Source organism: Paramormyrops kingsleyae, chromosome 17 (assembly GCF_048594095.1).
Source record: "Paramormyrops kingsleyae isolate MSU_618 chromosome 17, PKINGS_0.4, whole genome shotgun sequence".
NCBI lineage: Eukaryota > Metazoa > Chordata > Actinopteri > Osteoglossiformes > Mormyridae > Paramormyrops > Paramormyrops kingsleyae.
The window spans coordinates 2,432,415-2,458,949 of record NC_132813.1 but is presented as its reverse complement, the minus strand read 5'-3'; the positions used below and the strand labels follow the sequence as shown (position 1 = coordinate 2,458,949).

The window sequence follows — 26,535 nt, the reverse complement described above, 5'->3', positions numbered from 1 at the left end:
TGGGCCTCATGGTCTCTCACCGTGTTTTGGGCCTCATGGTCTCTCATCGTGTGTTGGGCCTCATGGTCTCTCATCGTGTTTTGGGCCTCATGGTCTCTCATCGTGTGTTGGGCCTCATGGTCTCTCACCGTGTTTTGGGCCTCATGGTCTCTCACCGTGTTTTGGGCCTCATGGTCTCTCATCGTGTGTTGGGCCTCATGGTCTCTTGGTCACTTTCCCTGGCAGTATCCATGTCTACCAGTCGTCGGACAACATCCGGAACCGAAAGAACAGCATGAAGATGCAACATGCAGCGTCCATCTTGAGCATCCTGTAAGGGCTCGTTCTGCCGGCTTAGGGGGCACCTCTGGTACTAGCATAGTGATTTTTGTGGTGTGATTTTTCCTTTGGTTCCTTCTCAGGTACCTTGACAACAAGGTTTTTGTGTCTTTGGCTAATGGGGAGGTCATTGTCTATCAAAGAGAAGCAGGTGAGAAAATAGTCAAAATAATAAAATCTCTCGTCATATGAACATGATTATATTAATTATTCCCAATGACTCCTAGACTTTATATGTGTCACTGAGTCCTGCTAATAAATGACCCATTTATGTGACTAAACACCACTGGCATAGGTGAATGTTTTTAATTACTTGCACCCCAACCCCCTCCCACAGGAAGTTTCTGGGACCCTCAGAGCTCCCAGACACTATGCCTGGGGACCCCTGGAGGCCCAGTGACCAAGATGGTACCTGTTGCTGGGAAGCTGTGGTGCGGCTGCCAAAACCGGATCCTCATCGTCAACACCAACACCCTGACCCAGGAGGTACCATGCCGGGCGCTGAGCTGCAAAAGCACAATGTGAAGAGAATGGGCAGGATCTACACATTCCAACGCTGCTCCCATATGGCTTGTACCTGTAGAGTTTGGATCTCTCTCTGTTCCCATCTGGCCCTTAGCTGTAGAGTTTGGTCTCCCTCTGCTTTCGTCTGGTCCTTAGCCGCCAAGCTTGGGTCTCCCTCTGCTTTCGTCTGGTCCTTAGCCGCCAAGCTTGGGTCTCCCTCTGCTTTCGTCTGGTCCTTAGCCGCCAAGCTTGGGTCTCCCTCTGCTTTCGTCTGGTCCTTAGCCGCCAAGCTTGGGTCTCCCTCTGCTTTCGTCTGGTCCTTAGCTGCCAAGCTTAGGTCTCCCTCTGCTTTCATCTGGTCCTTAGCTGTAGAGTTTGGTCTCCCTCTGCTTTCGTCTGGTCCTTAGCCGCCAAGCTTGGGTCTCCCTCTGCTTTCGTCTGGTCCTTAGCTGCCAAGCTTGGGTCTCCCTCTGCTTTCGTCTGGTCTATAGCTGTAGATTTTGGTCTCCCTCTGCTTTCGTCTGGTCCATAGCTGTAGAGTTTGGTCTCCCTCTGCTTTCGTCTGGTCCATAGCTGTAGAGTTTGGTCTCCCTCTGCTTTCGTCTGGTCCATAGCTGTAGAGTTTGGTCTCCCTCTGCTTTCGTCTGGTCCATAGCTGTAGAGTTTGGTCTCCATCTGCTTTCGTCTGGTCTATAGCTGTAGAGTTTGGGTCTGTCTGCTCCTGTTTAGCGCGTCGCTAACTGTGATGTGTTGTCCCTCTGCAGCATTCTTTCCAGGTTGGCCAGGACAGCAGTCGCTGTGTGACCAGCATGGTGAGTTATGGTCAGGGCGTTTGGATTGCCCTGCAGGGCAGTGCTCAGGTGCGTCTCTATCACGCCCCCACCTGTGAATGTCTGACCGAAGTGGACGTAGCGCCTGCCGTTCACAAGATGTTAGCAGGTGAGCTCATCTTTACGGCTATAGGCCCTTTGTCTTTACTTTGGTCTGAGTACAATTAGCTTGGTCTGGGAAGCTGAGTGGCATGCAACTTCTCCATGGCCAGGTTCAGATGCTATTATCCGGCAACACAAGGCAGCCTGCCTGCGGATCACAGCCTTGCTGGCCTGCAAGGACCTGCTCTGGGTGGGGACCAGCGCTGGAGTGGTTCTGACACTGGCCATCCCGCCTGTCTCAGCCAGTGGTGGATCTAGCTCGTTACGCGGTCCCCTGACTCCCATGGGTTCCGCCCACGGCCACACGGGCCACGTGCGTTTCCTCACTGCCATCGAGCTGCCAGAGGGCTTTGACCTCTGCTTCCCCCCACAGCCTGAGTCAGGTACTGCGACCACTGATATGACAGTCAATTGCACGGATACATATACCGTTGTTAACCAATGTAATTGACCTATGACTTTTGCCCTTTGGCCTCCAGCTAATCCCACCCAGAGTGGAAACAGCGGTGGTTCCGGCCTCCAAAGACGAGATTCTGCCCGGCGACGCACCTCAGCATCCCTCCCTGCCAAGTCCAACCTGTTGGTCATCAGCGGGGGTGACGGCTATGAGGACTTCCGGCTGACCAATAGCAGCGAGACAGTGGGGCGGGATGATAGCACCAACCACTTGCTCCTGTGGAGGGTGTGAGTCCCGCCTCCAGCCTCAGCATTTTGCCCATCCTCACACTCCCCCTTCCCAAGGACCACCCCCACCGGAACTTGCCAATCAGCACGTACTCTCTGCTATCCCCCTTCCTAAATGTTTTCTGATTGGCCACCAGCATGTCTATGAGAATGTGGGAAGGGGGTCCCCTCGTCCGGGTCATGTCTTTACTAGTTTCGGTGGATGATTGTGTTTTACTTTCGCTGTCTTTTTTTGTGTTAGATGTCAGTCGCGGTCTGCTCGTACTCCTGTCTCCTCACTCTGCGACCCGAGTGAGTAACAGAAAGCAAGGTCATATAAAAGAGGAAGGAGAGCCTGTTCTTTGAAGGTGAGATGGAGCAGCAAGATTAGTATTGAAGTTAGTGGACCCGGCGCTGCTACCACGGACCAAATCCTGAGCTAATCCGGTTACAGTCAATCAGGCCTGAAGTGGGCGGAGTGAGTGAGAAACGGAGAGAACGCCAACAGGACGCGACCCCCGGCTACGCGTTCCAGCCAGTGAAAATGTGATCTCTACTGTCAGTTCCAACTGTGACACGTCTAATGAAGATGCTTTATGTATTTAATCTCCTGATTGTTACTGTACAAGAGTAACGCCGCAGTAACTGATGCGTGTGCCCAGGGGGCACTGGGCGAGGGCATGATATGCCATCATGTGACCGCACTGCAAGTCTGTGGGAACACGCCAAGCACCAGCCTTCCAAATCCAGCAGCTTATTCACACATAATCGCTCGTTTTCCGCCATTTTTAAGTTTTTCTTTTTAAAATTATATATATATATATTAAACAGCACGCTACTAGTTAAAGATACATTCTGCCTTGGTATTGCACCGGGAAACACTTTTGTACAGTATTTATGTTTTATGTTTTAATTTTTTGTTAAATCTTTTACAGCACTTAATTTAATTTTGTGTGGCTACATGCAGCCGGTGCAGGTGGAAGGTGAAGTTTTATTCAGGCCTCTAAGATGTCTGTTACCCTGAAGGGCTGAACGGGCTCCTTTTAGTATCCAGTGGAAGGAGAGTTAACCTGCCAGTCTGGCCAGTGATGGACCAGTGGGCTCTGTTGGCATCTGCGCATTGGATCCAGATGGACGTGTTTCAAAATCGCTTCAGAGTAGCTCTTACACCAGGACAGGGAATCCTGACTTGAGATTTTCTGGTTCCCACCCCCCACCCACCCTCGTCCAACGATCTGCCCCAGGATCCCAGTCTCACCAGGGGTCTTTCCAGTAGTGTATGAGAATCTCCATTGAGTACATTAAGGAGCTGAACTTGGATAAGAGCCTGGTTATGCATCAATTCGGCGTTTGGTAGATGTCTCACAGGGCAGTCTGCGAGGGGAAATCGGTTTCCTAAATCCCATTGCCACATGCCATACAGGAGCAGTGATACACGGGGGGGGAAGCAGGAAGAGATGTACAGAGGGGGGCCGTTTCCCCAGCCTGCTTTCCCGGTTCCCTGATGCATGCAGCACCGTGGGCATTTTGTTAGCTTTAACGTCAGGGTGAGGCCACGATCTGAGTGAGGCTGTGGCGTTCGTGTCATGTCAGTGCACTCTCGTGCCCGGGTATCGGTGCCAGGCTCACCATTTGATTCGTGTGCATTTAGGGAGACTGCACCATTTTCTCCAGCCCGTTTGCAAGATCTGCTCTTCACTGGTGATTCTTCTGCACCTGAGGATTTGTTTTTCAGTTTACTCTGATTCCAAGGTCTTTGACCCTCATATTTAAAATCCCTGCAAAATTGTAGTCTAGATTCTCATACAGATGAAAGATACCCCCCCCCCCCCCCCTTGAGATGATGTGTCTTGTCATTGTATATGACAAAATGAGGATTTTAAAGGACCCGTAAATTGCTGGTATGATGTACTTGCCGGGGGCATGTCACGGAAGGGTTATGGGTGCGGGGAGTGTTTGTTCATGTGCCGACTGAGTGGAGCCAACTGCGAAGCAGAAGATCTCTCACCATCCAGGCATCCCAGGATCCTCTGCTGCATACGCCGAGCACGATGGACGCCACCCCAGTCGATGAAAACCATGCAGACAGATATCAGTTGTCTTGTTGCATTCCGTAACTCGTGTTCTTGTGAAGTAGCATTTCTGCCTGTTTGTGGAAGAAGTCCCGTGTGTATTGTAAATATTGGTATATATTGCCTTCTTTGTACATAGTGTTACCGAGTCTTGAATTTGTTGATATGAATCTAATGGCCTATTTTTATATACTTGTTCTGGTTTCTGTTCTGCAGGGCCTGTGCCGCCACATTTAAAGTATTACAGATGACTGTGCAGAGATTCATAGTGCAATTATAATATCTCATATCCTTGTTATGTTTTCTGTGTCACTGTGGGTTCTTTGTCATTAAAAAGTTCACTGGCGCATGAGTGATGACCTCATCCCATCATTCAGCACCGATGTGCTCCCCCACGCCGCTCCGACGGCTCCCATCCCCCGTAAAGGTCGCTCTCACATTCTCAGAGCTTGCCGTAATCGCTCGCCAAGTAGTCGCCTTCAAGTACTGGAGTTACTGGGTTTGTGCTGTGAGTGTGGAGTCTTGCCTGTGGGGTAAAAACAAATTAATGCAGCGCACTGATGAAGACATTTGCGCAGAGAGACTCCTCGCGAGGCAGATTTATGCTCACTCTAGGAGCCTGTCCACCATTCAGAGTGAGGTGAGTTTCTCTGAGCTGTGAAACACCGATGACGGCGACCGTGTTGCTGTACCGTAACTCTGAACAGACAAAATATGATGCAGCTGGGTTACTTCTACTCTCGTTCGAAAGCAGAACTTTAACATTTTTCTTCACTTTTCCTAAATGGTGTATTGGTTTAACAACATCCTGTACCTCTTCTGAAGGTGGTCGAACCCAGGTACGTTTTATAAATGAAGCCACTGACTACCTGAACTAAAAACAAGCACTTACGTCTCTCAAAAATTAGATGCTTTGTATCTTCTGTTTGGTATTTGTACTCCATGGAGAGCTAATCTGAGTATTCTCTTCAACTAATAACCCTTTGTCACAAACTAGCATGACTAGTTTTGAAGGTCAAATGCCAGATATTGTTAGTGGTTCGTTATGTAACATACCGCAGAACTTGTCTGTATAAGATGTTAAAGGCATGTTTGTTATGTACGGTTAAAATTTACAAAAGGTAATTGCAAAATGAAGTCGGACGTTCAAATATGGTCACATTGCCTTGAGAATTTCCTGTGAATGTCTGTCCTTTGTCTGTTTTACTGCCCCCTGTCTGTGGAAGAGTGGGATGTGCAGAAGCCTCTACTGTACTGTATCAGTACTGTATTGGCAGAATGTGGCGTCGGCTGCAACTGACCCCACTGTTACACTGCAGTGATGGTTAGTGTATTCATACGTGCTACTGCCCGCCTTGCTCTGTGGGAGCAGCGGGTGGGGATTAGCCTTTGGGAATAAAAGCTGATATGGACACACTGGCAGAGTCCTGGGAAGACGGCCCTACACCCACAGCCCTCTTTCGCTCTCCTAACCCATCTGGTCCTGCTATACGACCCCAGTTTCAAAGCACAGCTGCAGACTAACACTGATATACTGTCTTAGGCTCTGACCAGGACCACCAGAGCAAGAAAACTCCCGTCACAACAAAAATGTCTCTCTCTCTCTGTGTCAGGACACTGAAAACAGTTCAGTTTGGTCTCTTGTTGCACATTTTCATGGAACCCCCCCCCCCCCATCTCCCTTGGGTGCCTTTATCCTACATATTAAGACCGGCAAAAGTCCAACCAAGGGATCTTAATTCAGAGCCAGTCTTTATCCTGAAAGTTTATTCGGTCATACTTTTTCAGTTTGCGCCCCAGTTCCTGGGGCTGACTTCCACGAATACCTCCTTCCCCCACACATGCTCCCAGACACTGTACATCTCTCTTGAGGTTCCCTTCCCCCCCATTTTCAAACTGTCCTTGAATTCCGGGGATTCTCCATGTCATTTGGAGTCTGTGTGTAAGCCCTAAGCGCCGCGCGCTGCTGACGGGCTGTGGATCGGGACCGGTGCCAGCGTGTGTAATTTCAGCGCAGGAAGCCGGCCGGCTGGCCCGCTGCGGGGGGAGCCCGGCAGCGGTGACGTCGCAGCCTCTGCGCCGAGCAGCGGAGTTGCTCCATTCAAAACCGAGACCGGGGAGGACACCGATTTCCGACCGGCATCTCTCACACCAAAACACCCCCAAATGAACCATGATTATAGGTCGCTGATTTCACTGCACTCGCCCACCGGCCCGGTAAGTGGGAAACTTTTTGATTCAGTCTATTCAGTGTAAATTATTGCGACCCACCAAAACAGGAACGGCTTATTAGAAACGGCGTTTCATTCAGGTTACATCAACTGCATCTTTAGGGTCTTATTATCATTTGATTTCGTTGCCATTTGCTATTTCAGGATCCGGCGTCTTTGTAGTGAAATTAAAAAATAAATAAATGTTTAAAGCCTGTCCTCCGACATGCCGACGTCCCGCTGACCGCATGCGGCCGTACCGATGGGTTCAGTCCGTTTCGGTACGTTAGGTCTGTTTGGACCGCGTTGTGTTATCGCGGGTGTTTTTGGAGCGCGGTGTATTATAACATTTCTGTTTAGACCGCAGTATATTATCTTAGGTCTGTTTGGACCGCAGTATGTTATCACCGGTCAGTTTGGACAGTGGTGTGTTTTCACGGGTCTGTTTGGACCGCAGTGTGTTATAGCAGGTCTGTTTTTACTGTTGTGTGTCATCATGGGTCTGTTTTTACTCTTGTATGTTATCACCGGTCTGTTTGGACAGCGGTGTGTTTTCACGGGTCTGTTCGGACCGCAGTGTGCTGTCACGGGTCTGTTTGGACCGCGGTTTTATCCCTGCGGTCCATCGGGATATTTTTGTCATCGGATTATTATGATCAATGTTCACTGGCAGGTTATACAGTGTTAATATTTCAGCAGCCTGGGAGCTTCATGGTCGCTCGATGGTTTCCTTGCGGCCGGATTCAATGTCAGGCGTGGCAACTTTACACCGGCAGTAACTGGGAATGAGAAGGTTACAGTGGGGATCGGCCAGTCACTCCGCGCCCGTCCACTGTGCTGCCGCACCGCTCACATCTACCGACTCCCAGCTGAACGGGGAATATAAAAGGACTTTAATGAGGGGCCATGGGCTCACGCAGGGGCCTCATCTCTGCAAGTCAGGCTTTCCTACGTGTTAAGTGCCGTTGTCGAAAAAAGATAAACCAAACTCCTGTAAACGCCCTTTTCACAGAGATATATAGCCTCGCACGGCAGTATAGGTTAATGAAGGCATTCTGTTTTAATTAATATTTAAACAAACACACGGAGAGGCTTGTTTGTTGTTGTTTGTTCGGTAATTTTAAACAAACACACGGAGAGGCTTGTTTGTTGATGATTGATGTTTGTTCGGTAATTTTAAACAAAAATACAGAGAGGCTTGTTTGTTGTCGCTTGTTCCATTGACGCGGTCATTCTTTGATGGCAGGTTTTCATGCAGGTTAACCTGATACGGTCCATTAACCTACATCTCTGAAATTACCCGCTGTCACTTTGGGAAAATGCACGTGGGGAAAAGGTGTTAAAATAACAGCCTACGTGTCGCCAATAAAACTGTGTCAGCGTGGATGGTTAGGTAGTCTGCACCTTTATTTTTTGTTTTTGTTTTATTTGGTCACTGCGTGTATGACACACTCAGACTATCTACTTTGATTACTAATATTCTGCTCAGTCCGCGAAGTAAGCGCGCTGTTTACTCCTTAGAATGATTCATGTGTGATGATCCCAAAGCGACCGTGGGCTCGTGTTTCCCGCATTTTCAAGCAGTTTATTCGCCTGCCCTGAGGAGGCTTTCGATGAAATTAAGAGGGCGTTTAGAGGAACTCCAGGTATGACCGCGGCGTGAATAACCTGCCGTGATGGGCACGGCGCCAGTACCTCTGCGTGTATCTGACTTGGTCAGAACACATCGGGAACATTATGTTTTAAAAAGATACAAGTCCCTTTTGTATTTGTGTGCTTTTGGTCTGGACAACACAATGCTCCTTGCTCCAAACCACGATCTGTAGCAGCTCCGGGGGACGTGTTAAGTCGAGACTCGTATTTCTGGTTCAGGTGAGGCTTGGAGCGGTCAGTCCTTTGCATATGTTTTCCTGTTTGAGAAATCCAGGCGCGGTGGATGTTGCATTATTTCGGGCACATGATTTCTAATTGTTGGGTGACTTCAAGACCACTGAGTCTTGAAAATACCCCCAACCCCCTTTTTAATATTATTTTCTTACCTGGAAAACAGCACTCCTTCGAGGTCGAATACGAGGGAAAAAATGAACGCTTTGCTGGTGATGATCACAGGCTCAGGCCCCAGGTAACGATGTCGTGACACTGCGTTGGTCCGAGCCCAGTTTGCATGCCTGCTGCTCAGACTAATGATCACAAAGTGTCCGATGAATGACGGGATTGGGAAGGTCTTTGTTCCAGGTGCAGAGGATCAAAACAGGAGTGCATCAGGAATTCTGGTCCACAACAGTGACCAAAAGATGGTGTTAGTGGCTGTCGGAATTCGCGCGGCCCAGAACCTCGGCGGTAATAGGTGTCGTCGGCAGGACGTGGGACAGACGCGGTCAGCGTGGGGAAGATGGAGGGATGCGTTTGGGCCAAGTAAACAGGTGGCGGACGAGTGGAGCGCCGTCTGAGTGTGGCGAGTAGACTGTGCGAGACATAGCTGCACGTTAGACTAACCCGTCTCGCTTCGAATGGTCTTGGTACATTGTTGTGCGGTGCAGGAGCCAGGCACCCTCTCAGAAGGGCATGCCTGCGTGTGTCTTTGTGTGTATCTCATGTATGTGGAGCACGTGGTGTTGGGGCATCTGACATCATCTGACGTCATGGACACTGACCTCCACCACAAAAACATCCCTTCGTGTTCTGAAAATTTTGCCTTTCTCCTCTCGGTTTCACGGTTCCTGTTTGCCGGGCCGGCTTAGCCGACCCGAGCCCTAGGCTAGGATTCGGTTTGCTTTTCGGTTGTCTCATGAGCACTCGTTTGATTGGCCGGAGCGCCACGGGGTCCCTGTGTCACGCTCTGCTCATATGCACCTGTGCAGCAGCACACCTACGACAGGCCGTGCCATATCCCACAGTCACCACAGTGACCGAAATCCATCTAAAAAGAGCAATGGAATGAAACACAAAGTCAATATAAAGCAAAGTGGATTTTTCGTGAAACTTGGAGAAGAATGGGTTGTTTTTCTAGTATCCATTCTGGGCATCCCTTAGAGGACACTCAGCACCACGAAGAGTTCTGGCAGACATGCAAACATGGAATCAAGGGCCTCATCTGCAGACCTGCTCAAATACGCCGTAGGGCTATAAATACCTCACTGTGCCATTAACATCCAGCAAAACAAGTGTCTCGTTTGCTTGGGCGGATGACTGTTCGGCTCAGGAATATTGCTGCTGACATTACCGTCGCTCCAGCTCACCTGAGCTTTTCCATGGCACACCGTGAAGAAGGCGGGGCCACTGTGATGTAAGTGCTGTGTGGCCCAGGGGGTTAAGATGCTGTGCCAGTGATCAGAAGGTTGTCGGCTCAAATCCCAAACCCTGCACAGTGATGTCACTGTTGGGCTCCTGAGCAAGGCCCTTAGCCCGCAGTCGCTCTAGAATCGGGGCGGGCATTCTTATCCAGAATGGGCTGCTGTGTGCACAGGTTTCCCTGAAACTCCCTAATTAGATTACTGATTAGCTGAGGAGTTCTCACACCTGGGTTTGAACAGCTGATCTAAAGGTTACCCCAAAAACCTACATACACACCGGCGCTTTGTGGATAAGATTGGCCACCCTGCTCTAGGGACTGACCGACCCTGCTTTCTCAGAAATGTTTATCTTTAAAAAAGCATCTGCTACATAAATAAAATTCAAATGTAAACACAGCGCTCTCAGGCATAATCTCGGGGGTGGGTGGCTATGAGTTTTTCTTTCATTTTGTGGGTTTGAAATGTTCAGTTACATACACATGCCATTCTCCCCCAGGCCTGTTGGGCACCCGGTGTGAATGGAGCCTCACTGCACGTCAGGATCCCCGTGAGCCATGTCATTACTCTGCGGCTGTGTTGTTTTCAGACCCAGCAATAGCAGCGCTGATACCTTAGTGGCACTGATATGACAGGACGCCAAGCTGGCACAAATTACAGCCTGTCACCCAAAAGCCATCCCGAGGCTGCCATGTTCGTCCCGTGTGTTTTCGTGCTCGTGTCATGTGGTTTGTCTCTCGTTTTTAACTTTAACAGTGTTTGGTGAGGCCTCCTTCCTCTCCAGGGCGTCCACACTGTTCCCCGCTGCACCCAGTGACCCTGCGAGGCCTGGATACTGTGGCACATCGGCAGTTTTAACCAAAATAATCCGAGTTATTCGCTCTGCGACTCGTGGGATGACCCTGCTCAGGTCAGATGCAGTGATACGGCAGTTCGCGTCAGGCGACTCGGAAAGGGGAGGGATTTTGGGCCGCTTATCGTTTAATTACGCATTTTTCTGAGCCAGACTCCAAAGAGCCTGATTTGTACCGGAGTTTTGAAGTGGGATCCTTCCTGGCAGGGATTTTGCCCATCCCATGTGGAAAACCGCCCTGGAACGTGGATGGAATGAGCAGCCCCGCCAGAGGAAAGCCGCAGTCTTCATGTCAGAAGCTCATGTCTTAATTACAGGCCTGTTGCTTGATCTGAGGGGACGACACCCCCACGTCAATCCCCCAGGGGATGCAGGAGTCAAACTGCTCACTTTGGCGACGAGCTGCGAGGGGATGCTGAGGTTGCCATCAGTTACATGCAGCCGTGGTTCCGCCATGTGGCATGTTCACCGGGGACCCATACGCTCGGGGGACGGGGGGGTGTCCCCTGGAAACCGTCCCCTGGAAACCCTGTACTCTGTATTGGTGATGTCAGCCCTTTGGAAACGTCAGGCCCCACCTCGTGATTGAAAGGCCGCCACCGGAGCTGGCTGCCGGTCTGCCGTGCATAGGACGGCCTCGGCTGAGGTTTTGAACCGAAAATCAAACCGGAAAGTTCTATTCCCATCCAGCTGGACCGCGATATGGACGTCGCTTTGGCCCGCTGGTCTCCCGCTGCCGTCCTTCTAATCTGCACGTGCCTGCGGTGGATGGGGCCCAGCCGGCGCAATCCATCTCGCCTGAGGCCCTCACATGCGTCTGCATTTTGCAACACAACCCGCATGGGACCAGAAATAGCTGCTGCAGGGGATGCAGCAGTTTGGATTTGCAGCTGTAATTATGGTGCACTGGCATTTGGGGGGGGGGTATACACAGGCAGTGGTGTTAGAACGTGAACGGAATCCCCCCCCCATGCTCCAGTGCTGACATTCCCAGGATGGGGTCCTGCACCAAGATGGGTCGTGTCCACGGCGACTGGTGTCCATTAATTAGTGCATGACAGTGGCAGCGAGCCGTTTTCTTCCAGCAAGGATAATTACAGAGGGACCGTCAGGAGGAGAGAGTGGTCACCCAGTAAAAGGGCTGGGATGGAATGGCATCCCGCTCTGTGTCCCGGTCCGATACCTCCCTCTCCCACCGCTGCCTGGCCCGTCGCTAGGACGAGCTCACCGAAACAGAGGGAGGCACTTATGGGTTAAAAATATGCACAAAACTCTTCACCAAGCTATACTTTATCGTGGCCTGTGTTTGTCTGGCTGGACGGCACTTCTCACCTTACTCGCGTGGGTGCGTGTAAAACACTCCCCAGCGTGTCCCTGGGGGCCCACTTACCTTCGGAGGGAGCCAAGGAACACGTTTCCCCAGCAGCGCCAAACCTGGCCTTAAAGATGACCTCCTTTTTCTGTGAGGGTTTTAAGCGGCCGATGACATCAGAGGTAAAGGCGGGTCAGCTGGGGCCACGCCGACCCAAAGTAGCACGGGAGACAATGGCACAACCCGCGTCCTTAACCGCCAAGTCACCTGGCTGCGATAATTATAGCAGCCGGCATATTCACTGTCCAGGTGGTCAGATGATGCACTGGTTCCTCCCCATCACTACCCCACCGGTCTGGAAAATGTCATAAAGCTTCCAAAGGCCACTGCTCTTCCGCCGCTTTCTGCTGTTTTCTGCAGCCTCTGTGAAGTGAGGCTCTTACTGAAACCCAGATGTCGATCACAGACAGAATATTACTGGGACAATAAAGGCTGTCGCTCGCTTTGGGCCAATTTGTTGTTTGTTAAAAACACTGTAGAATCTTCAAACACCGCCCTCCCCAAAGACCAAACGGCAGCGGTTGGCCTCATGTCTCCAACCCCCCATATCCGGTTCGATTCCAGTAAAAACAGCCTCTTCTCTCCTCTTCCTTTTGTGTCGTTATTTTTCCTGAGCAGTTTCCTTCCAGCTTGCGTAGGAGCCTTGGAGGGCCGGCCAGCATACGAAAAGCAGCAAACGCTTATTTCGGCATTGTCAGCTCTGCCAGGGGCCGAGAGCAGGGGGCGGGGCCTGGAGTTTGTTGCTATTTTTAAACTTTTCATAGAGATGGCACTGGTTGAAAGGGTTGACGGGGGCGTTAAATTACACGGAAAATCTGGTCACGCTGCTGTGCTGAGCCACAGACAGAGTGCCCTTTCTGATCAGGCAGCTTGGGTCCAGGGCTTTGGCCGGGGTCTGTGTTTGTCAGCGCTCACTGTCACACGCCGGTCTTTACTGAGTCACTGAGTCTATTATCTCCCGTGTGGAGTTTACAGTGGACTTTGTGTGTCTCAGCGAACTGGATTGCGCCCCCCCGCCCCCACCCATCCATGTGTGATGGGTCATTCTTATGGAGGAAATGAAAAGCTGATCTGTTCAGCTGCTCTGTTCAGCTCAGCTCATTCTCTGACTGCCAAGGATGACTGACTCTGTGTCTGTCACCTAACGCCTCTGTCTAGGGCAACTTGCCTCATAAGCACACAGAGGTACCCCTGCTGACCCGGAAGCTTCCACGTGTCGTCCCTTCATTTGCCCGTTTCTGCAAAGCCCTGGTGTGCTGCAAATTAGCCAGGCCTGCTACTTGTAAACTACAATTACTGGAGATCTCTGCACAGAAATACATTGAGGGCAAATCTATCTGTGCAGGTAATCCTGACACGCAGCCCACACGCCGATGGCAGGCAGGACTCGTACCCTGCTGTGAGGGGGGAGCCCTGTGCCCCCTTTTCAGCCTAAAAACCCCACTTGAAGATGAGTAGCATAGCGCTTTGTCCCTGGAGGGCCACAGCAGTCTTTTTGTAAACAGGCTTCAGACCCAAAGCCATCAGAGGAGAGTTCTGACTAAGACGGCACCGCTCATGTTACCTTATACACATTACTTTGTCTGTTTATTGTGTAAATTTCATGTCTGTGACCTTGTACAAACACGTTGACCCGAGGGGATATTATTCAGCTTCTCTCATAAACCCGTATGACAGAAATGACGGTAAGAATGTGGTAATCTTAGTCGGCACAGAATCGCTCTGGTTCTGCGCTCCCTCGGCCCGTTTCTGCACTGACTGGGTCCGGAGGGCAGCCACTGACATTCGCTCCCCGGAAATACGGGAAAACGGAACATCGAGGGGAGGGCAGGGCGGCTTACAGATCCCGGGAACGCCGCCAGACCGTGTCCTGTCACTTGGAGTGCTCCTGAGCCAAGCCTTGTCCAATTTGTTACTTGACACTTGGCGAAAAGGAGCGTGTGATTGTAGATGGCTGCGTGCTCCACAGGAGCTTTGGCCCCTCCCCTCGCACCAAAGCCACACAATTAAGCTACAGGCACCAAGAAACAAAACTGTAATTATATTTCCATTTGGCTTTATGGGACTTTACCGGGGGGGGGGAGGGGGAATTGCTTCCACGAGGATCTATATTTAAAGCACCTCCGCACGCGATCCGGCGTGGATTGGGGGTGGGGGAGGCCTTGACTTCTTTCTAAGTGCAGGTTGAATGGTGGGGGGGTGGGGGGGGGAGTGATTTTTTTCATTCCGTGAAATTACTCGAACTGCACATTATTGGGAAACACCCCGTCATTTTTCACAGGGAGTGCTTGCCCAGGGACTGCCACTGCTTAAGTAGATGTTAAGTTGGCTCCTACATGAAAATTAGACGCCAGGAGATCTGAACTGGCTGTGGCTCACAAAAAAAATATACATCTGAGACGTTCTAGCAAGGAATCCTGAGGTGAACAAGATATTTTGGGACTGGTGCTTATCCATTGGGTGTGGGGCATATTTCAGTGGGTGAGCAACAGGTGACCTCAGTGAATAACAGGAGCACTGTCCCTAACCACACAGCAAAACACTGCTGTGGTCCTTACAAGTGTCAGTTGTTTTTTTATTCCCCATTTGGCAAACCCTTATGCAAAAAAGTGATGAAAGGAGGACCCAGGACTCTATCAACCGGCTGGCCAGAAACGGGACAGCTTGCGTCCTACGGGTTTGCGTGGGACGTGGGGACACAGAGGCAGCCACACGAAGCAGCGTTTCCCCGGCATCCTGTGTCTGTGATTACTGGCCAGAGCTGTCCAGAAGCTCACTTGTGGCATCATCCGAGCATGGGGCTGAATGGAGGGCAGTGGTGGGCGGAGCCAGGCTGCTGAGGGGCGGAGCTTTCTTCTGAGTAATGGTATAAGACAGCTGGCCTCGGACAGGTAGGGCGTAGATCTCAGAGTGCTCTGCGATTGACCTGCATCTCGGCCTTGAGGATCCGTTCTGAGCCTGCAGCCCTGGGGTGAGTCTGCATTCGTAATTTTAACCACGCATCCTGTGCTTATTCATTTCATGTTGGGGGGAGTCTCATGCTTTTGTTTCATTCCTGTTTCAGCATCTGTTTCCCTCCACTCTGAACACAAGTGTGAGGTGTTCATGTTTTCTTTCATGTTTAATCTCACCTGTCTTTCTGGTGTTGCACAGCCAGAATGTTCCTTCTGTCCTAAATATGACGTCTATGTCCAGTTTATCAAATCAGAGTCAATTTATGCTGCAGTTACGGGGTTTTTGTTTTTTGCAAAATCTCCTGTTGCCCAATAATGTCTGTGGCAGAGATCTGGCTGAGCGTGATGAGCTCCACGGTCTTGACCACAGTATGGCCCTTCCAGCACCTCCACAGGTGGGGGCAGAGGGCAATGTGGGGGCCTTGGGTGCCGAGGAGGTGAACATGATGATGTCCCCACAAAACCAGAGGGGAATTCGGAAAAAGATGTGCAGCATCCATCCCTGCACAGATTTCCTGAAATAAAATCAAATCCAATTTTTAACACTGCATTTTAATACTGATCCTGTCCCCTTCATGCTCATTTTTAATGATTTTCCTTTGGTATATTTAAAAATATAATGGTGTTTGTCCGGTCAGTGCTTTCATTCTAATCTTTTGTACCACATAACTCTCATCTCTGCTCCGGGGTCCCGTTAGAGACCGGGCTTCAACAGGCACTCCCCAGCCCGCTCAATTTTACTCACTGCTTTTCAAAATTGTTTTTCACTACTTCAAGGTGGATATTGCTAGTTGACACGGCGGAGGTAGAGGGTGGGGGGTGGGGGGGGTAGGGGGATTTCGTGGGAATTTGTGTTTCTGCATCTGACTGTGAAACAGTCACCCCGAGGGGTTGGTGTGTGCAATTCACTTTGCAAATCCATCGAAGGATCGTTATTTTTACAAAACGGTAACCTTTCATTTTCCCTCTGGCTGAAAGTTTAGATGAAACGCCAGCACAGTTGAAATGGCATGTAGTCGCATGCATTATAATTGATTATCATTTGAAGGTGTAATCTGTGTTTAGGCAGAATTTGAGACAATCCCTAAATCCCAGGTGTTGAGGCATCCTGGTTTAGTGTCAAGTCAATGTTTGACACGGTCATCTGGTTATTGGCTAGTTAGTTATGGCCTTTTAGTACAGGACCGTCTTGCTGTTGGTTCACCAGTAAATCCTAAGTCGGTCCCCATCTGAGTAACAGTCTTGAGTTTTTGAGATCTCATCACTGTTGATGGATTCTGTCTCATTCCCTGATGACCATTGTGGGCTAATCTCCTATGACCCTCTGTCTTCTCAGGTCTTATGTTCATAGAAGATCACCTTGAAGATGATGAGGAACCGCCTTTACAGCGCAGCCCTTGTGCTCCTTGCTGTAAGTCCGTCAAGCCATTCTCGGAATCAGTCTGAAAGGCTTCATATTTAAGCTTCATCCCTCTTCTAACTACAAATCCTGCTGAGGGCCACAGAATATATAAGCTTTACGCTCATCTTTTTTCTTCTCTTTCATTTTTACTGATGGAAAAGTATGAACTTCAGTGAGCTGGAGGAGTAACATTGGCACTGACTTTTAAGGCTTGACATTGACATATTCATCCATGCTGGGCTTTCTGCGTGCATGTGCAGAAACGGGGCAGCAGGGGGCGCCCTGTTTAATGACTACCACAGAGTTCCAGGATTTCTGCTGTTGTGCCCTGTAATGTGACACTCCATCCACCCCTCCCCAGAAAATATAATTGAGTAGAAACAGCGGTGGTATTTACCACCACTCAAACCATGCATTTGCATGGGGGCCAAAGTTACTGGTGTGGTTGGTTAGGATAACAGGCTCTGGTTAACCTTGGTTTACCGACTTGCTAAGAGAGCCTGAAAAGGCTGCTCACTTCCGCACTGATGGATACGTGTAACGGTGGGTTGTTTGTCTGAGAGGCCGAAGAATATTTGGCACAGATCTGTCTTCCGTTCTGAGAGCCCCCCCTCATCTCCCCTCAGCTGTTCAGCCCCGGGGATTCTCAGGCGGCAGCGCAGTGTGGGGGAGGGCAGGTCCTGACCAGCCAGGGGTGTGTCTGTCTGCACTGTCCACGCGGGCAGGAGCCCAACCAGGTGAGAGAATTCCCCCTCCCCTCATTTTTGCCCTGTGACAAACAGCCCCTCCATCCCTACTCCCCCCTTAACAATCTGGATGTGTCTGACCTTGACTGTAGCCCATCCATTTGAGTCTTAACAATTGTCCATTTTGGCATCACTGCAGAGTTGCGGCCAAAGTAATATTTTCTGAATGCTGAGCCCTGAATGGTGGAGCTGAATCATACTTTACCTGCAGCCTTGCGGGAGAGCTGTGGAGGCGGCCGGGGTCCTGCGATGCCAGGCGTGCCCCGCGGGCACCTTCTCGGACGGCTATGACGCGGAGCCATGCCGGCCTCACCGCTCATGCAGCGCCCTGAACCGCGTGCTCGTCTGGCCGGGCCGGGCCCGCAGCGACACCCTCTGTGGGCGCTGTTTACGCGGGTGAGACCATGTTTTAGGTCGGTTTACTGCATTTTTCCGAAACCGCGCTTTCACCACCGTGGGGCAGGAATTGCATCACTTCTTCCATTGTTAAATACGATACATGCAGCCCGTCGGACACAAACAAAAACGTGCACAGGGTTCCACTGGCCGGCCTGGCTTTCTTGCCTGAGTATCGTGTCCACATCAGCAGTGGTGCCCCTGTAGGACACCCATCTGCCCTGTCTTGTCCCATCTCTTTGTGTCCCATCCAGTCGGGCCAGTAAAGGTGACAGGATGCGTCTCACTGCCTGACGTCAGTGTAGTCAAATGTCACACGCAACAACAGAGTGACCGCACAGCAATTATGTACAAAATACACGTCAAAGGTAAGGTTTCGGGAATTATGGCAATGTCACAAACAGCCGCCTTGTCCACTGGTTATTTAGAAAATAGACACATAGATAGATACGGCCCTGGAGGACAGATCCTTCAAACGCAGCAGATCGTAGCACTGGCACTAGGAAGGGCTGCAGGCAGAATGACGATGCCCATTAACTATTTAAAGACAGGGATGATGCCCGAGCAGATATGGCAAGTCATATGAGCAGTCCTATGGGCTTTCAGACGAGGTGCGAAGAAGGGCAGGTCCATTAGGATGGGGAGGGCAGGTCTGTGGCAGCTGCAGGCCTGCTGTGGCTCTCATCAAAGGTCCGCGCGTGTTCCTCTGTGGGCCTCTTTTGGGCCGGGGCGTCTGCTGACCGTCACTGCGGAGAAACCGGCGCGGTCCTCACTCCGGCTGCTGTCTTGCAGGTTCTCCAGCCCCACCGAAGCGACGCCCGGAGGCCTCCAGGCCTGTGTGACATGTGAGTGTGTGTTGCGTCTTCATGGGACATCAAAGGGCTTTAATGCGGCCCCTTCTTTTCATCTGCCAGCAGGTCACATCCTGTTATCAAAGCAGGGAAATCTGCTCTGAGGGGCGATGTTGGGCCATGTCAACATCCACAAACTGTACTGAATATGAGGAGCCGGCCACGAAAATCCAAACTAACAGATAGCAAATTCACATGAAAAAGACTGATGCATGGTGAAGGACTTAGATCTGCAGTCAGGGGGGACATAGATCTGCAGTCAGGGGGGCATAGATCTGCAGTCAGGGGGGCATAGATCTGCAGTCAGGGGGGCATAGACCTGCAGTCAGGGGGACATAGATCTGCAGTCAGGGGGACATAGATCTGCAGTCAGGGGGGCATAGATCTGCAGTCAGGGGGATATAGATCTGCAGTCAGGGGGGACATAGATCTGCAGTCAGGGGGGACATAGATATATATATATAGTGAAAGCAGTTAGTAAATATAGTGAAAGCAGGAGCTGCGGGCTATGCCAAGACAGCCACTGAAACTGAGAAGACCGTGTCCTCTTTGATCCGGACAGCACCGCTGGATCCGCTGGTGCGTGTGGCCCGCAGCGTGAGCAAGAGCACCCCCCATGTCAACACCACCAATGTGCGTGGCACAGATGAGACGGCGGAGTACGCCGTGTTCGCGCTGGTGCCCGTCTTCTGCGTCACGGGGCTGCTGGGCATCCTCATCTGCAACATCCTGAAGAAGAAGGGCTACAACTGCACGGGGGACAAAGAGGGCGGAGTCGCAGAGGTGGGCACGCCCCATAAGGAGGGTAAGCCCCGCCTCATATCCCAGCTGCATGTCTGACTCCGCACAGCCCACACAACATAAGGATGCATATGGCTGCTCTTATATCCTTCGTCATTTAGGGGACCGTGTTCCTGGCTCTCCCTCATGTTACACTTTTAGCAGACATTTTTTCTAGTACAGACCCAGCACCCTAACCCCCAGAACCACACACACACACACACACACACACACACACAGCCCATATTAGTGATTATTTCATGAGGCACTGCTGGCAGGTACGGATGGTTTCGCCGCGCTTTCCCCCGCAGACGCCCGGGGTCAGGTGACACCTTACGCCATCGGAAGAGAGTGGGAGGGAGGCGGCGGCAGCGGCTCCGATGTCATGGGAAACTGTGTAGCTTGGCACTCGCACAGAATGGGCTCATGTGAGGTGGGGGGGCACGCTCACGCCTGTGCTCGCTGCGTCAGGCTGTACCTGCGTGTGATTAACGTCAGCCTAACTGCTGAACGGAATGTTCCTCCTCTTTCTGTATTTGTGTCCTGAATAATGCACTTTTCCCATACTTTCCCCGTTCAAGATGATGATTTTATTTTAATAGACGTTCGGTGCCTCTGATCGATGACCTGCTGTACCCTAGGCCTGGGGGGGGCGCTGTCTTTCCCACATCAATAATTCATGCACGCGTCCCGTGGCTGGAGGGCGCTCCTTTCTGTTGCTGTGGATCCGAGGTTCCGGGTTTGAAAAGCTCGGGGGGGTGAGACTGCCAGAGGGCACCTGTCCTGCCCGGAGGTTCAGAGTGGGGCTCATCAGTTAGGCTTTGGGATCCAAGCCCAGTCCTTTGTCCATCTGAATAGGGACCAGCCCCATTAGGAGCCTTTTTTGGGGCCTGGACCCCATTGATCTCCCAGCATGCATCATGGGATGGGGGAGCACTGGAGAGTGTGCTTCCCCCCGGAACACTGCGTGCCGATAACACAGTGGCCCAGTTAAGTCACAGCTTGCTGCAGCACGGTGATGGGGTGAGTCACTCTGGACAGCGATGGCAGCGCGTTGACACAGGCCCAGGGTTGCGCTCTTGTCATTTTATTGTGCATTTTAAAAATAGCTTTGCTTTCGTCTACAGCGAGTTACGGCGGTTACACTTTAATAGCAGCAGCACACGGCAGGTTAAGTGCCTCTTGGAAGGACACAGCAGAGACGCATCTCCTGGGACCTGAAACCTGAAAATCCCGAATCTGTGTCCCTGATGACACGGCCGTCACTTGCGTGTAATGATCACGCTCAGCTCATGTGAGCTTTGCCTTTTAGTTTGTGTCCTCGCTGTACTCCCTGGGTGGCAGATAATCTACAGCTGCATCACAGCGGACCTGTTCAGTCCATTCTGGCCGTATCCAGCCCACTTCGGTTCTGTCCTGCCCACTCTGGCTCTGTCCAGCCACTGTCAGGCTCTCTCTAGCCCAATCAGGTTCCCTTCAGGCCTGGCTTAGATAAATGGACCTTTATTTGCCATATGGCCACTTCAGCATTCTTCCTTTGCTCGTTTGCCATTTTCCCCAACTCCAGTGATCCCCCGCCCCCCAGTGGCCACATTCTCTCTCCTCAGCAGTGGAACAGTAAGCTCTGTCACTTTCATGTGGGTGATACTCGGGCCAGTTGTGCTTTATTGACCAGACGCGGCGCCAGTTAGCTATTAGCCTGTTAGCATTCTTGTGGACTCGGGTGCACTAGTCCAAGACCTGCCCCTTGGAGGTTAGCAGCTGGTGGCAGAGCCGTCACTGGATGCCATCCACTGATCCAGCTGAGCCACTCACTGTTACAGAGCATGAGTGTCTGACTGCAGGGGAGTATAAAAGCCTTTCTTCTGTAGCACAGAAGCGACCGCCTTGGGTTACTGTAGCGTGTGCAAAAGACAAAATCCCTGGATCAATTAAAATTACAATCCCGCACTTGCGGCAGACATGCTAACGGGCTAAAGGTGTCCTCCTCTGAGAGGAGCCTCTCTGTTCCCATCTGCTCTTCCATCATGGGAAAGGCCTTGTTGCCATAGATACTGGTGTTCTGATGCCTGTGGCCCCACTCATTGTTCACTTGCTTACTGCATGCAAAAGTGGTCCCCAGACTTATTTGAAGGAAACTCGTTGTCTTTACAGGGTGGGTGAGAGAATATAAACTCAGGGAAAGTATTTAAAGTATTTTTTTTTCTTCAAAAAAGCATATTATACAAGACTCATATGAAACTAATTATATTGGTTATTACTTGTAAATCTGTGGTATCTTTTGCATAAAAGCATACATTTTAAAGCCTAACACGCCTTTTCTTGATTGTTCTCATTCTGGAATCTGTAGTGGTAAAAACAGAAACAAAAAAACAAAATTGAGGCCCTCAGTGTTCAAACCAAACACGCGAACGGTTTCTTCTCCCAGTTTCGGCCTAGCAGCCTGTCCCTGTGTCCCCGCAGCGAGTTCCGGCCCGTACATCGTGGATGACCCCAACGAAGACACCATCAGCGTCCTGGTGCGCCTCATCACAGAGAAGAAAGGTACCGCAGGGGTTCTGTAGAACTTCAGATTTTTTAGGAGGGGGGCACACTTTAATGGTAACCCCCCCCCCCCCACAGAGAATGCAGCCGCTCTGGAGGAGCTTCTCCTGGAGTATGAGAGCCAGCAGGCAGCCATCAACAAGACCTCAGCCCTCAAGTGAGAAACTCGCCTGCCCCAACACCGCCGCCATAGGCCCTCCTCCTCTTCCTCACTCATTCTTATTTCCGGCTTTATTTACACATGTCCTCATGTGGCCCTAAATGAGGCATTAACGCAGTGACCTCGAAAGACCACTGGGTGGGGATGTAGAGTCACCTGACCCCTGGAAGCGATTGCCGTCAGCTCCTTGAATTTCGTTCCAGCCGTGGCGTAAGTGCTGAGCCTTGAGTCACAGCCACTGTGGCCTTGTAGGTCCAGGTGCTCGCCCGCGGTGTCACCTGATCTTCCTACCACAGCAATCACCCCCCCTTGGATTAACAGCTCACAAAGCGGAGGCGCTCGGACACAGGCCGTCTCCGTGGTTACGGGCCGTTCTCTGCTTTGTCAGGAGGCTGATCCGGGACCGCCAGATCATCTCCGGAGGCCCGTCCCACTTCCAGCTCCCTGTGTGCACGGTCCCAGGGTGGCCCAAAGTGAACTCGCCTCAACCCCCCACCCCTGATACAACTGCTCTGACAGTGTCCTTACGTGACTTGCGCTGCCTGTTGTCTTGTCATGCCCGACAGGAAAGACCCGTAAAATTGCCAATATTTAAATGTTTTTGGAAAGGCAAGTCATCAAGAAGTACACCCCCCCCCCATGTGTAGACACCGCAGAACGGGCTCTGCTATTTCTTTTGTAACAATTGGGCCAGGAAGTGGCCTATTTCTATGTAATTCACACTGTGTAAATGTGCTGAGCTGTGCATTCTGCTGCCCCCTGTTGGTGACAGGCCACCTTCCTTCCCAGGTTGCCAGCTCTGCCTCCCCTGGTCCAGTTCCGCTCGCTGCCTCGCCTGTGCCCACACCAGCGCCATCCTCACACCATCAACGGGCTGGCCCTCCACTCCGGCACGTACTGCTGTTCTCGCTGCAGCCAAAAAAAATGGCCTGAGCTTCTGTTGACTCCTTCTACCCATAATCATGCCCAGGACCATTCCCACAAGCAAAAGGGCGAGGCCAACAAGCCTGCCCAGGCATCGCTGCCCGGGGAGGTCACCATTCTATCTGTGGGCAGGTGAGGACGGGCATTTGTACATGTGAATGTATTAGGGTTACTGCATGTTTACCTAGTCCTCCTTGGGGTGGGTCAGCTTTACACCCCTCACCCCCCCAGCCTCACGGAAGCTCCACCCCCATGTCAATCAAACTTGCCACCCCCCCCCCCAGGTTCCAAGTGGCTCAGATCCCAGATCCCCTGGATGCAAACAGCCCCGAACTGAGTGACAATGACTCAGTGGACACGGCACGCATGGAGCCCGCCGAAGAGACGTCCCTGCTTGGAGTTCACTCCTCTACCTCCTCCATCGGCCAGCGGACGAAGAGCAAGCAGGAGGTGAGCGAATTTGCTGGGCCAGAAGCTTCAGGAAATCCCACATGAGACCCCCACAAACTGTGCAGAGACATTAACAGACAGACAGAGAAAAGCAGATTGTAACCAACGCATGTCTTACTCTTCCAGAGGGGGAAACTGATCATAACACTGGGTGAGACTAATCTGGTCTTTTAAAAGGTAAACAGCATTTTATGCTGTTCTGCTGCTGGTGCTGGTGCAGGTGCTGGTGCTGATATTTGTGGTGGAGGTGGGGTGCCCTGGGTATCACGGAATAAAAACGCAGGAAATACAGTGGGCCATTAGTGGCCCTGGGTATATCCCTCTGTCCATCTCTGTCCCTCACTGTCCATCTCTGTCCCTCTGTTTCTCACTACCTGCCTCTGTTCCTTTCTCCCTCACTATACATCTGTCTGTCGCTGCCAGTTTCTGTCCCTCTGTCTCTCACTTCCCACCTTTCTCTGACTACCCGCCTCTGTCTCTCACTACCTGCCTCTGTCCCCCTGTCTCTCACTACCCGCCTCTGTCTCTCACTACCTGCCTCTGTCCCCCTGTCTCTCACTACCTGCCTCTGTCCCCCTGTCTCTCACTACCTGCCTCTGTCCCTCACTACCTGCCTCTGTCCCCCTGTCTCTCACTACCCTCCTCTGTCCCTCACTACCTGCCTCTGTCCCCCTGTCCCTCACTACCTGCCTCTGTCCCCCTGTCTCTCACTACCCACCTCTGTCCCTCACTACCTGCCTCTGTCCCTCACTACCTGCCTCTGTCCCCCTGTCTCTCACTACCCGCCTCTGTCCCTCACTACCTGCCTCTGTCCCCCTGTCTCTCACTACCCTCCTCTGTCCCTCACTACCTGCTTCTGTCCCTCTGTCTCTCACTAATCACTCATTATTTCACTTCCAAACCACTGGCTCAGGTTTAGTCACTAATTACTCCATGATACTCATGACTAACTGCAGCTCTCTCCCAAATGCTCATGTTTGTGTCTAATTTCTTATCTCTCTCCCTTTATTTTGGGAAGCGAAGGGATCAGCACCTGTCAATCAAAGCCATTATTCATCACCATTAACTATTAACATTATTTCTTCTTTCTTAGGTAAACTGCTAAGAAGAACGGCATTCTGGGAGATGGCTCACCTCTGGAAGAAGTACCCAAGACCCCGATGGCAGTGAGGGTGTGTGTGGGGGGCTGGTTGGACACTGCAGAGTTTTAATTGCATTTATCACAAAATACCCAGTTATCACATAATAACCAGTTTTAAGCTTCTAATTAGGAAGATGGGGACTGTAATAATGACCTCTACAGTTGTGCTTCCAGAAGGGAACCCCCGTGTGTTCTGTACACCTCACACACCAGCTAGACACCCCAGCTTGGGGGTGGGATATTCAAGAGCGTAGGTTTGTCATTAGTGGTATCTGGACGGATGCGATTATGAGATTCTTCGGCTGCAGCAGCTAAAACAGGCCTTGCTTGAGCTGCATGTTCCGCGACGGTCGGAGCCGCTCCTGCCTCTGCCTTTCAACATGAGCAATAAGCAATAAGACAGTACTGTAAATGTCAGGTGCAGAATGTCTTCATCTCTTTTTAAATCAAGCCGCCGGTACTGACTGTCCGAGCTGGACACGCCGTGACCCAGGCGGAGATTCCTTCTTCCACAGTCTGATTTTGGTTCAGGTTCTTTTAATTTTTTTTAATGGGTTCTGCGAGGGAGTAAGAACTTGCAGTGGCTGCAGTTTCTGTGCAGTGGCTGACTCTCCTGATTGGACATGCCTGCCCTGCGATCTGCTTCTGCTTCGCCCTTTCTTGTTTTGGCTTATGCAAACAATCAAAAAAAAAAAATTCTCGAACTTCGACAAAAGCCTTTATAGAAATGTACTCAACAGATTCTCCACTGCTTCAGTTCTTAACAGTTCGGTTTTGTCTAGTATTAAAGGAGGCCTCCTGCATCAAAGCTTTTTATAATAAGCTGTTTATGTGCAATCATAGCATAATTGTGTAGCGTAAGAGTATACAGCATTTGTGACCACCAGGGGGTGATGTTTCATCCTGCCACAGTTTCTCTTAAAGCATGAGGCACCTGGTCAGTTTGGTTTGGGACACAGAGTGCAGCCACAGGGCTTGTGTGCAGCTCAGCCCGGCTAACCATGGTGCGCAGCCCACCTGCGTGGGATGAGAGTCAGGAGCTGAGCGTGAGATCAGAGATGTGCGGGACAACTCGCTGATATACACGTATAAGCATACTACCGTCCGAAGGGAAGATGGCCACCTTTCCAAGAGCCATCAAGCTAATTCATCTTTGCGGTGGAATAAGCTTTAACATAAATATCTTGCATGATCCTCCAAAGATCTGCGCTGTTGGTGTTGTATTTGATCATCAAGGCATTGAAGTACAGCTCTCAGTGTTTTTACTACTTACAGTGAATTTTGTCTGCTTCAGTCAGTGGCGTAAATCGCCAACTTACCACGGCATTACAGTTTGGTTATGGCAGTTTACATGACATTTATACACACAGAGAGAGGGTGTGTTTTTCTTTTTGTATTTTGTATGTTTTTCACTTCCTTTTTACATCTGTGTCCTTCAATGTCCTCCCTCAGGACACGTCCATATGTGTCTTCTGACCCGTGTTAACTGTCATGGTTTAAAAAACATTTGTCTGTATGACCTGGCAGGTATTATTTATTTTATTGCAGATTCTTGAAATTTGTACTCTAAATAAAGAACCAATTTATTTAAACGTGCCTCCATCTTGGCTCTATGATTCGCATCAGTTCTCTCCTTGGTTGGTCCAAGGCAGTCTAACGAACATTCCCCAGGGACCCCCAAATGTTGACTCAGCTTGCACTGTTAGAGAGCGTGATGTGGGAATTCTGAAGGGAATTCTGGGATGTTTTGGGGAAAGAGCTGTTTAAAGGGATAGCTTGATGCCTCAGACTCCAGTGTAAATCCTCCCATTTCTGGCTGCTTAAATCTTCCCCTTTTTCCTCTATACACGGGAAGCTGCAGCTTGCGTCCTTTCATATCCATATATCTCTATTCCTCTTCGTACCAAACAAGAATGGTTACAATAGTTGGACAGTGGCTCCCTCTACTGGCATGTCTGTACATCACACTTGAC

At 50.8% G+C, this 26,535-nt stretch overlaps 2 protein-coding genes across 7 annotated transcripts in view; both read left to right on the top strand.

The window, feature by feature from the left end:
• LOC111833803 (rho guanine nucleotide exchange factor 17) overlaps window positions 1-4,841 on the top strand; it is a 42,611-nt gene extending 37,770 nt beyond the window's left edge. For all 4 annotated transcript variants that reach the window (XM_023792409.2, XM_072701417.1, XM_023792410.2 and 1 more), the window contains exons 16-21: window positions 226-312; window positions 402-469; window positions 656-804; window positions 1,587-1,761; window positions 1,865-2,137; window positions 2,234-4,841. In XM_023792409.2, the coding sequence (XP_023648177.2) occupies window positions 226-312; window positions 402-469; window positions 656-804; window positions 1,587-1,761; window positions 1,865-2,137; window positions 2,234-2,442 (961 nt within the window). In that variant the 3' untranslated portion in view covers window positions 2,443-4,841. The remainder of the gene's footprint in view (window positions 1-225; window positions 313-401; window positions 470-655; window positions 805-1,586; window positions 1,762-1,864; window positions 2,138-2,233) is intronic.
• A 74-nt stretch (window positions 4,842-4,915) lies between these two features.
• relt (RELT TNF receptor) lies at window positions 4,916-26,154 on the top strand. Of its 3 annotated transcripts, none has more exons than XM_023792416.2 (11): window positions 4,916-5,129; window positions 16,505-16,579; window positions 17,197-17,307; window positions 17,528-17,712; window positions 18,505-18,557; window positions 19,126-19,368; window positions 21,807-21,887; window positions 21,966-22,044; window positions 22,837-23,103; window positions 23,256-23,421; window positions 24,515-26,154. In XM_023792416.2, exons 2-11 carry the CDS (start codon window positions 16,535-16,537, stop codon window positions 24,524-24,526), a joined length of 1,242 nt encoding a protein of 413 aa, XP_023648184.1. In that variant the 5' UTR covers window positions 4,916-5,129; window positions 16,505-16,534; the 3' UTR covers window positions 24,527-26,154. The 3 variants fall into 3 exon arrangements, with proteins under 3 accessions (XP_023648184.1, XP_023648182.1, XP_023648183.1); XM_023792414.2 differs by lacking the exon at window positions 4,916-5,129 and adding an exon at window positions 6,437-6,706; XM_023792415.2 differs by lacking the exon at window positions 4,916-5,129 and adding an exon at window positions 14,440-15,185.
• The last annotated feature ends 381 nt before the right edge of the window (window positions 26,155-26,535 follow it).